The sequence below is a fragment of the Heterodontus francisci genome, chromosome 21 (genome assembly GCF_036365525.1).
Source record: "Heterodontus francisci isolate sHetFra1 chromosome 21, sHetFra1.hap1, whole genome shotgun sequence".
Classification (NCBI taxonomy): Eukaryota; Metazoa; Chordata; class Chondrichthyes; order Heterodontiformes; family Heterodontidae; genus Heterodontus; species Heterodontus francisci.
In genome coordinates, this window is record NC_090391.1 from 43946026 (window position 1) to 43958080 (window position 12055).

General features: G+C 43.1%; 1 protein-coding gene across 1 annotated transcript; it reads right to left on the reverse strand.

The window, feature by feature from the left end:
• Window positions 1-408: 408 nt before the first annotated feature.
• On the reverse strand, window positions 409-10510 carry LOC137381106 (probable G-protein coupled receptor 139). Its single transcript, XM_068053493.1, has 4 exons — window positions 10437-10510; window positions 2861-3046; window positions 2643-2734; window positions 409-1310 (listed from the first exon to the last, which is right to left on the reverse strand). Exons 1-4 carry the CDS (start codon window positions 10508-10510, stop codon window positions 409-411), a joined length of 1254 nt encoding a protein of 417 aa, XP_067909594.1.
• Between the last annotated feature and the right edge of the window lie 1545 nt (window positions 10511-12055).

Sequence of the window (12055 nt, forward strand, 5' to 3'; positions counted from 1 at the left end):
CCTCGCCCTCGACTCCCCCAAATTCCACCAGCAGCTATGGGGTGATTTGAACCCGTGTTCTCAAGGCATTAAGCATGGGCCTCTGAATTATGAGCTCAGTGACATTACCAGTACACCATCCTGTCACTCTGTCATCAATCCAACAGAAGTTCCTTTGATTGAGAGCTGCTTCAGTTGATGTTCAGCTGTGTGCTTGAGCACTGTCACTTTTGAGGGGAAAAAACATGTGTCTTCTGCAAAGATAACCAGCCTCATTTGGTCTGATGTGAAAGAAAATGTTTCAAAATCAGGTTTACAAACATCTCACGGCACTGCACTGTGAATAGAAAATTTACCACCCTGTAATGAGTTTATGCTGCCTTGTCTGGAATGGATGTTGATGCTAGAACTTGCAAACCTTCGTTTTCTCTATGATTTAACTAATTTAACAATTAGATTGAGTGGATATTTCACGACCTTCTTCAGTTCCTCTCTGAATTTAGTCTGGGTCACAGCGTAAATACACGTGTTGCTGCAGGAACTGAGAAGCTGCAGCATTGCTGCTGTGCTTTGTGTGATATAAAGTGGGCCATTGGTGGAGGAAGGATATTGTTTTGTAATTCGCTGATTGATGTAAAATACAACCTGCGTCGCCCATAACAGTATAAAACTGCCAGATATACTGAACAGTAAAATGATGGATTTCTTTCGATTCTCCATCTCTGGGTCATTGCGAATCTCTCCACTGCAGATGCCCCGGAGTCGCCTGCGGCCTCGACTGGCCGCTAAAATACGTTTGACAGTCAGAGCATTGAGCAACAATATCAGAAAGAACGGAACACAAGGAGTTAAAATTCGATGAAACAATACAAACCCGGTCCATGCTGGGGAAACATAGTAGCTCTGTTTAGGAACACAACCCCAGGGAACAGTATCAATTATATATTCAGGTTCATATATAAAGTACCAAGGAATACTTTCTAAAGAGCACAGCACACTCACTGTTCCAATAACCACAGCTGCTGTTCTCTCAGTGCAATACTTTGCCTTCAGTTTCTCACAACGAATAGTCACAAACCGATCAAAGGTAAAAGCGACTGTCAGCCAGACAGAAATCATTGTGCTTGCAAAAATCAGGAACTTAATTAAACTGCAGATGGGAGTAATAGACAGGAATGAATATGGGAAATAAATCAACAGTATCCTTCTCAATATGGGATCTGTGCTAACGACCAGGAGATCAGCCACTGCCATTCCCACCAGGTAGCGAGTGATACATTTGGAGAGGCCACACTTTCCTCGGGACAGGATCAGAATCGCCACCAGGTTAACTGAAAGAGATAGAAATGGAAACAGAGAAATTACTGAACAGACCACAAACTAAAACAGTGGTTTGACAGGATCCGGTGTGAAATTTACAGCTTTGTTGCAGCAGCCAGCACTGTCGGGCAGAGAATGATTTTGAACACAGTTATCAATAATTTATTGGGAAATTGACTTAAACTAAAGGTAAAATAAAATTATCACTCGATAGAGTGGAAGGGCTGCGTGAGGCCGCCGTGCCAGAGTGGAAGGGAGAAGGCGGATTTCAAACAAGGAATGCAATGGTTTAAATCCGTGTCATCCTCCAATTGACGATAAAGTGAGGGGACTGGAGAGCTGTTTTTGCTTTACTGGTTAAGAGAGCCAACAGGGGTTGTCTCAAAACGGGAAAATGACCAGAAGTGCTGCGGTGAGTCTGAGACTTCAGATCAGGAGAACGAGACTGATGGGGGCTGAGTCAGTGAGTGGATTGGAACGAGACAAAGAAATTTCATTTGGGAACAGGAGGGGAGGCAGATCCTGTAGGGTTTGGAAAGCGAACAAAGTGAATCAACGGATAAAATCGGTCTATAGCTGTTCCAATTAACTTATTTACTCAGTTCAGAAATAATGAAGAGGAACATTCACTAAAATAGGTTGAGGATATGACGGGGTTAAACACACAGGGAGTGAGTCCAACAGTAAATATCACTCACTCTGGCAAAATCCTAATCATACCTGCAACTTGCAAGTTCAGCAGTTCATCTACCTGAATTATTCAAATTGTGGCTTCTCTCCCTCTCTTTCCCTTCTCTTCTCTTTTTCTCTCTCTCTCTCTCGCTCTCTCCCTCCCTGTTTCATTCCCCCTATTTATTATCACTTATTCTCTCTCTCCATCAACTTCTCTCTCTATCCACAGTTGTACTCTCTCCCATCGCTTCTCAAGATTATCCAAGCCTCTTCCAACTCTTCAAAAATTAGTGCGGCTGAGAGTTGCTCATAACCACTTCCTAACTTAAAAAAAGGCCAAAAAATATAACTTATGGTATCGACCGACGGTTCCTCAACGCAAAAGACAAACTGTTTTTCCGTTGAATCCCTTTTTCTCGTTTTGTACTCAAAGTAATTACTCAGGTAAACCACCCTCCACAATTCAGCATAGCGACAACTCAGCGAGTTTGAACGAAACGTTCCGGACCTGAAACGTTATTTTTCCTTCCTCACTCCACATATGCTGACAGATCTGTTGTCTATTTACAGCATTTTATGTTTTTATTTCAGATTTCCAATATTTGCAGTACTTTTGCTTTCGTTTACTTATCCAACACACTGTCTCTGGATGGGTCACAATAACTGTTTACCGAACATTGTCAGGACTGAATCTATCAGCTTTATTCCGATCGAGAAATAGTATCCCAGGTATGCATTCCAAGCCACATGATGGCTGCTGTCTCTGAGACACAGACCACAAAGCACACTCGGACAGATCACTTGCCGATGAGACACAGTGTGACAAACTGGCACAATGTCCAACCTTCGAGCATGCACAAGCAAGATCCTTAGAGTCATCCAGAATTACCTCTCTTCAGGTGGCATTGAAAAGTAATTTAGCAGGCCTTCTTGAAATACAGGAAACAAGAAAAAATGATACACTGAACTTCGCAGAATCGTTTTAGGAATTGCGAGAAAATGAGCTGGGTTGTGGTCTTCTGTTCGTCCTTGAAATTTGTCCTTCTTCTGCAACAAACTTGAGTTTTGTTTCCGTCTAGAAGGTATCTTAGATGTTTGATTACTCTAGGTCAAGTCGGCATAAGGAGGGAGGAAGTGTTGGGTATTCTAAAAGGCATTAAGGTGGACAGGTCCCCAGGTCCGGATGGGATCTATCCCAGGTTACTGAGGGAAGCGAGAGAGGAAATAGCTGGGGCCTTAACAGATATGTTTGCAGCATCCTTAAACACGGGTGAGGTCCCGGAGGACTGGAGAATTGCTAATGTTGTCCCCTTGTTTAAGAAGGGTAGCAGGGAAAATCCAGGTAATTATAGACCGCTGAGCCTGACGTCAGTGGTAGGGAAGCTGCTGGAGAAGATACTGAGGGATAGGATCTATTCCCATTTGGAAGAAAATGGGCTTATCAGTGATAGGCAACATGGTTTTGTGCAGGGAAGGTCATGTCTTACCAACTTAATAGAATTCTTTGAGGAAGTGACAAAGTTGATTGATGAGGGAAGGGCTGTAGATGTCATATGCATGGTCTTCAGTAAGGCGTTTGATAAGGTTCCCCATGGTAGGCTGATGGAGAAAGTGAAGTCGCATGGGGTCCAGGGTGTACTAGCTAGATGGATAAAGAACTGATGGGCAACAGGAGACAGAGAGTAGCAGTGGAGGGGTGATCCTCAGAATGGAGACGTGTGACCAGTGGTGTTCCACAGGGATCCGTGCTGGGACCACTGTTGTTTGTGATATACATAAATGATTTGGACGAAAGTATAGGTGGCCTGATTAGCAAGTTTACAGACGACTCTAAGATTGGTGGAGTAGCAGATAGTGAAGGGGACTGTCAGAGAATACAGCAGAATATAGACAGATTGGAGATTTTGGCAGAGAAATGACAGATGGGGTTCAATTAGGGCAAATGCGAGGTATGCATTTTGAAAGATCCAATTCAAGAGTGAACTATACAGTAAATGGAAAAGTCCTGGGGAAAATTGATGTCCAGAGAGATTTGGGTGTTCAGGTCCATTGTTCCCTGAAGGTGGCAACGCAGGTCAATAGAGTGGTCAAGAAGGCATACGGCATGCTTTCCTTCATCGGACGGGGTATTGAGTACAAGAGTTGGCATGTCATGTTACAGTTGTATAAGACTTTGGTTCGGCCACATTTGGAATACTGCGTGCAGTTCTGGTCGCCACATTACCAAAAGGATATAGATGATTTGGAGAGGGTGCAGAGGAGGTTCACCCGGATGTTGCCTGGTATGGAGGGCGCTAGCTATGAAGAGAGGTTGAGTAGATTAGGATTATTCTCATTAGAAAGGCGCAGGTTAAGGGGGGACCTGATTGAGGTGTACAAAATCATGAGATGTATAGACAGGGTGGATAGCAAGAAGCTTTTTCCCAGAGTGGGGATTTCAATTACTAGGGGTCACGAGTTCAAAGTGAGAGGGGAATAGTTTAGGGTGTATATGCGTGGAAAGTTCGTTATGCAGAGGGTGTGGGTGCCTGGAACGCGTTGCCAGCGGAGGTGGTAGATGCGGGCACGATAGCGTCTTTTAAGATGTATCTAGACAGATACATGAATGGGCAGGATGCAAAGAGATACAGACCCTTAGAAAATAGGCGACATGTTTAGATAGAGGATCTGGATCGGCGCAGGCTTGGAGGGCCGAAGGGCCTGTTCCGGTGCTGTAATTTTCTTTGTTCTTTGTTCTTTGTATCACACACACACACAGTGACTGACAAACAGAAGGCTTGGCAATTTTCTGCCCACCCAGATATTCTCTGTTCCTACTGGCCTTTCCCAAACAAAAGAGCGCTTGTCACTTTTCTGCCCTATTGCCAGGCCTTCTGCTCGTCTTTAGCCCAAGACAAGGATGTTGCCTGGTTTAGGGGGCTTGAAATATAAAGAGAGATTAGATAGGCTGGGTCTGTTTTCCCTGGTGCGAAGGAGGCTGATGGGGACACGATGGAGGTATATCAAATTATGAGAGGCATAGATAGTGTCGATAGCCAGAGTCTGTTTCCCATGGCAAGGGTGAATAAAACTAGAGGGTATAGATTTAAGGTGAGAAGGAGGAGGTTTAAAGGTATAAATTTTTCACACAAACAATGGTGGGTATCTGGGATGTGCTGCCTGAGAAGGTGGTGGAGGCAGGAACAGTAGCAACATTTAAGAGGCATCTAGACAGGTACTTGAATGAGCAAGGCGTAGAGGGATATGGAATTAATGCAGGCAGGTGGGAAGAGTATTCGATTGGCATTATGGTCGGCATGGGCGCAGTGGGCCAGCCTGTTTATACGCGGTGGGCCGAAGGGCCTGTTTATACGACTCTATGACTCAATGACTCTATGGATGTGTAACATGTGACAAAGATCAACACTGTTTCCAATCCGGCTCCCTCAGTCCGCCTGATGAAAAAAAACTGACACAGCAATTTTTAGCTTAACTATATATTTTTTTTAACAAAATAGTGTCATGTTCATAACTCCATGTGTCACGCCGTCACAGATATCCTCTCCTTCCACATCATATCATCTCCACTCTTGGTACCATACTTGCCTCAGTGCATCAGGAATTGAAACAGGCATCCATGCCTTTGTCTCATCCAGACTCGAATGTACCAATTCTTACCTGGTTGACGGCCCATCTCCCACCGTCCATTCACTTATGGATCCAACGCTTTGCTACTTTTATTTTATGCCATACCAGGTTGCTTGCAAGAACCACTGCTCTATTTGTTGACCTGCATTGTACGGAGAACTCCAATGCCTCCAGTTTACTTTTCCGACCTTACATTGCCAAACATCAAAACTTCATCTATGCCTATTAATTGCATCCACTCCATTACCTCAAAAATCTATCAAGCTCAGTTTTGAAATTTTATTTTGTCCTCTAGTGATATATGTATTTGACCTGCAAACGTCTCAGCCTGTCCCCAGCTCATAGCTTCTCATAATTCAGAATGCATTCTGAATTATCCCTCTTTGATAACAGGTGAATGACCTCACTCCGCCCCACATTAATCTCCATATCCCACAGTTCAAAAATAATTAAACTATCGACAACCATTTGAATATTTACCTTTTCATCTGTGCTATTTACTGAACCAATTAGCTTGCAGTCATCAGCAAACTTAGATGTATGACCCTGGAATCCTTCATTCAAGTTATATGGAAATACAGTGAAAATCCGCGCCCCCAGTCCACATCACTGGGAAACACCAGTAATCACATCCTGTATTGGATTGTTTTGTTACTTTAAATCATTTATTTATTTGAAACACCAAAGCATACAAACATTTTATGTCACGATATAAAATCAGGTCTTTAACTAAACATCGCATAAAACAATTCCAGTACGTCGAACTTTCATGACTTTTTATTTATTGATTGTGTTCACGGAATGCAAAGATCAAAGGTATAATTCGTTTAAGAGTTGTGAATAAACACTGTATTTACATATACCGATTTTTTTCGACTTCATCATGGTCACATCTCACGAATAAACCGGAACATTGATATGCGCAGTTCGGGTGAACCCTCATTCACATAACTGGCACTGTTAAATCTATTTACAATGCATAGAATAAATAAAACTGATTGTCTCTGGCAGACAGAACCCACAATGTTGAAATCTCGTCTCCTGCAATTTTAAAGTGCACAGTTAGATTGTGCGTTTGTTCAATCAATAAAACTACAATTTCAACACTGCATTTTATAATCTGCAATTAACCAGAATGGCTCGCGATTCCAACAAATCCAGTACAAACTGATACAACATAAAATCAACACATTTACTATTACACTAAATTCCAGTGACAGTAAATGAATTCAACCGCAGTAAATCAGAGAAGGAGGTGTTAAAGGGCAAGCAGCAAAGTAAGTTCAGTTGCCAGACCTCTGAAACCGCGTCAGATTCCCACAAGGAAAGACTTCATCTCAGTGAAAACCAATAAAATATTGAAATCCCAGTAGAAACCACTCTTGGGCCCGCATTTTAAAAGTCTGACGCTGAAATAGGTGTCGAGTGGAAAAGAAAGGTTTCCAGCCCGCACACTCGCCACCAAGTCACAAAGCCTCCACAATTCCAAATATGGCAGCTTACTAGCATGGCCGAGTTGGCTGCTCCCATCTCCCATTGACATGAGAGCGTGGGCGAGCTGTCCCTGGCATGAGCATCCAGCAGCAATGTACAGGCGCCGGCACAGTTTTTATGCAGCTTATACCACTAAATGATCATTTACATTTTTAGAGACACCTTGAATTTAACGTTTATGAAATTGAATTTAAAAAACTCCATCCCTGCCCTCTCCCACCGTCCCTAATGGCATTATACATCATTCCTGCCCTTTCCCCCCACGCCCACCCCTCCCCGAATACTTATTGTTAATATTTTATCTTCCCACCACCACCACCTCCGCAACCACCACCCAACCACCCCACCCCCCCCGAAATTTCGGAAACATGGTCCTTTATCCCTTCCCACAGCCCCTTCGATCAATCCACATCATTGTAACCCCGCCCCCTTTAGGAAAATCACCTCCTCCCCCCTCCCCACAGGTGTCGCGGCTCCTTTGCCTGAACAAGGATTTGAAGATGCGACATGGCCAGATGCCGGAATGAAGGTCCAAACCTACTGACAGAATCGCTGCAGCCTGCACATTAATGAAAGTTAAGTACACATTTGCTTATTATAATGTGGGCCCCGGCGTCATGTAGCAGGGTGGCAGACACGAGGTCTCGCCGTCGCTGCTGAGATCAGGACGGGTCCTCTGGCATTGGGGTCAGCGACGGTCCTCACCCGGTGCGAGCTTCATGCCCCCTCCCCTCCCCGCCAACGTTTCCAGAGTCGGCTGCCCTTTATAATCAGCCCATGATGTTGGGGAACCAGGGGATGCGCAGCTGCCTCATTATAAATTTTCGAAATTAGGTTTATGAAGTAATATTCCAGGCCAGGTTAGTTTCACAACGTTAATGTTGTGACAAACGTTACACAAGCTGTTAGTGACTCCTGATTGTCTGATAATTGTTCTTAGAACGTTCGTGAGAACACATCGACAATATTGTTTGCAGTTTTGATCTCTTTATTGAAGGACGATTTTTTAATTCATTCATGGGATGTGGGTGTCGCTGGCCAGGCTAGCATTTATTGTCCATCCCTAATTGCCCTTGAGAAGGTGGTAGTGAGCTGCCTTCTTGAACTGCGGCAGACCATGTGAGATAGATACACCCACAGTGCTTTTAGGAAGGGAGTTCCAGGATGTTGACCCAGTGACAGTGAAGGAATGACGATATTTTTCCAAGTCAGGAAGTCAATATCTATGCATTGAGGGAGGTTCAATGAAGCTTCACTCCAATGGCTGCTGGTGTTCAAACGGGCTGTCTTGTGCGGAAAGGTTGAATAGTTTCGGCCTATGAACTTTAGAGTTTAGAAGTATGAGAATAATATTGGAATATGAAGCTTCACAGGCAGATGGTAGAGGATGTTTCCCCTCGAGGTGGAATCTACAACTGGGGGGACGGGGGGAGTTGGGGGTGCACGTTTCAGGCAGAGCTGAGCAGGAATTTAGTTACTGTGGGAGTCATGAATCTTTGGAATTCTCCATCCCAGAGAGCTGCGGGCACTGTGTCTTTGATTACATTCCGGGCTAAGATAGAGACATTTTTAAACTATAGGCTAGACAAAAATTATGGAGAGCAAGCGAGAAAATAGTTTTGAGGACGAGATCAAATCACAAACGATCTTAATGTGTTGTGGAGCAGGAGCGAGGGGCCAAACGGCCGATGGATATTCCTATTACTTATATTCTCACGTTTCTAGCCCGAGCACCTGATCCCAATACATTCATTTAAGATACCAATCTGATCACATTCTCACTGATGGATCAACACAAATCATTACAGAAAAATAAACTCAAACAAGACTGAACGTTTGGAATAAGAGGGCATTTTATCAATACATTTAGTGGACTGAATAACCCAATATTAATGCAACGATTTGATGAACAAGATCATCACAGTCATTATGCTACTGCTACAGCAACAAATGTATTTATTTAAGAGATGCAGCACTGAAACCGGCCCTTCGGCCAACCAAGTCTATGCCGATCCTCAACCACCCATTTCTACTAACCGACATTAATCCCATATTCTTACCACATCCCCCTACCTATACTAGGGACAATCTATAATAGCCAATTTACCTATTAACCTACAAGTCTTTGGCTGTGGGAAGAAACCGGAGCACCCAGCGAAAACCCATGCAGGCACAGGAAAAACTTGCAAGCTCCACACAGGCAGCACCCAGATTTGAACCCGGGTTGCTAAAGCTGCGCCACTGTGCTGAAGTGAGTAGAGTCTTCTGACAGCCAATCATTCAACTGACCGAACTGAACAGACACGTGCATAAAACATTCAGCAAGTAAAACACTATCAAGTACAGCAGTCACTTCAATATTAATTTACAACATTAACAGCTGGAGATAGCAGATTACTGGGAACTTCAATGGTTGCAATAACTGGATAGTAAATACCTTGAATATGATATATTACTGTATATCATATTTCTGTGAGAAGCACCAATTGGTGTTGTCCTGAAACCCACAGATCCGGTAGTCTATTCTGAGCTGATACAATTGGGCACTAATTTATACAGGGGATAAGTCTCCACTGACATAGTTATTAGAGACAGTCACTTGAACAAATACATGACATCAACAGCAACGTCTGTGACGTAAATAAAATGGTGCATAAAACATAAATATCTCGAAGTCCAGCAAAATGTCTTAATCAGACCTCTCTTGGGGAATATGCTGAAACATGTAATCATACAAGACTGACCCCACAATAATGAATGGCTTCACATGAAGCCTCATGTAATTGTAATGACAATGTTCAGTCCCAATGATACATGTATAAATGCTGCGGATTTCTCCACAGTATACATTGAATCCAGGGACACAAGCATCTAACATGTAAACTTTGACAGGAGGACAGTTAAATCCAAGTTCAGGATTGCAGCTGAGAAGTTGCTGTCAGTGATATCAGGGGACAGACTCTGAGCGTGTTCCATTGACATTCCTCTCTCTCTGTTATTTTATTGCAAATGTTTATCAGTTCTTTCTACATTGCCTAAAGGCTGTAGTAATATTAGAACTGGTCCATCTCCTGACGCTATTCCTCCAGTTCACTCCTCACTGGGCCCCCACCCTCCTCCTTCCTTCTGTCAAAAACTCTGCCATAGATCTCCATCCCCCAAAAAGGTCCAGCACCTATCACAATGCAATGGTTTTCATTGACCAGCATAATATTTCAAATTGCTCAATGGCTTAAATTTATAATTCTCGTCCTCAGCTTAAAATCTGATCGTGGTCTCAAAATTCACCATCTCCACCCATTCCTCCAAACCTGCATCAAACCTCGCCCGTGATCTCTCCGTACCTCTGATTTTGGGCACTTTTGGTGGGACCGCCCTTTCTTTGTGCTGTCTTATCGATGCGATAATAGTCACACATTCTCCCGCACTGGATTCCCTCCAACTACCAGCAATATCAATTCGACTGTGCCTGAACTTTCGATTCGGCCTCTTCTTCTTCCACATCTACATTTTTTCCAATGTCAGCAGCACCTCCAGACATGGGGTCAGTTTCCACATGAGTGCTGACAACACCCTGGTCCAGCACTCCACCATCTCCACTGCCTTTGTGTGACCATTCTAAATATATCTGTTTCGCAGAGGCTGCAATTTTCTGCAAATAAATATGTAAAATACCAAAGCAATTATCTTTTGATGCTTTTTTAAAGTTCATCCTAATAGTCACTGATATGACTTTCAGATCTCATAGCCCTTCGATCATAAAAGATAGGCATTTCTGCTTCCCTAGCATCGATAGCTTCTCGCACTGCCTCAGTCCGTCTGACACTGAAACACTTAAGCAGGGCTTCAATATCTGCATCTTGGAGGTGAGGACGTGGAAAACTATTTGAGAAAATGCGTGCTATTTTTGTACTGTGGAACTGTTTGGCACAAACTTGTTGAAAATCCTGTTCAAAGGGTTAGTACGGACTATTGTTTTGGCATATGCTAACTAAGGTGCAACCTTTTAGATATACAAACATAGAATGTGATTTGACTGTGAGTTCATGTTTAATTTGCATTAAATCTTGAACTGAGAATGGAAGGCTCAAAGCTGGAGGACGTGAATTCGAGGTGAAAGATGAGATTGATCAAGGGGAAATTCCTCGTAGCTTTGATTTGGCAAAGAATATACCTGGTACCTAAATTTAGTGAACAGGGAGTAGAGGTTTACATTGGGTCATTTGAGAAACTGCCGCAATATAGAATGGCCCAACTCATTTTAGCCAATCCGCTGGAGACTCTTTGCGAAAGGAAATTTTTGCAGGTGTACTCATCTCTTTCAGATGATCGCTCACGTGACTAAAACAAAGTAACGACTGCTGTTCTCAATGCATAAGAGTCGATGTTGCAGTAATGAGAAGTGGCCGTCCCTGGCTCAGACAGCATGTACTGTCCATCCCTAATTGCCCTTGACAACTGAGTGGCCTGACAGGCCATTTCAGAGGGTGGTTAAGAGTTAAAAATATAAGTTTTCATGGCAACACAACCTTTGATTCCAAATTGCTATTTATTATTTAATGAATGTTATTAATTAATTGAATTTGAAAAGGCTTCACCAGCTTTTGTGGTGGGATTGCAACTGGGGTTTCCCTCCGACACGGGCTATACAACAGTTAAATGCAGATGCAACCAATAGTCAGTCGGGCTATATTGCTTTATTTGGATCACAACCCATTCGTTTTTCTGCATAAAAGGCAGAACAAAGAAAGTCAGGATGTTTCAGTGGAGAATATTGTTACATTCGTTCGCACTGTACATTGTACATCTTGCAGGGAAAAACAATGACATTGCTGATGCTCTGACCAGAGTTCAAAGTTCAAAGAGAAGGGGCAAGGAAAACTCTGGAATGCGAAAATTTTACCCTGTCTGAATCCTATTAAACTTATATCTGTTATCGGTAAAACCCTGCAATTTTGTAAAA

What these genes read in the sequence shown, in the direction of transcription:
- LOC137381106 (XM_068053493.1), bottom strand. Translation starts at nt 10,510, where the DNA reads ATGTGTGACTATTATCGCATCGATAAGACAGCACAAAGAAAGGGCGGT. An exon ending in AAAAGTGCCCAAAATCAGAG is followed by an intron (nt 3,047 to 10,436) that starts GTACGGAGAGAT and finishes GATACCTTCTAG; the next exon opens with ACGGAAACAAAACTCAAGTT. An exon ending in TTCAGTCCTGACAATGTTCG is followed by an intron (nt 1,311 to 2,642) that starts GTAAACAGTTAT and finishes TATCTCTTTCAG; the next exon opens with TTAACCTGGTGGCGATTCTG.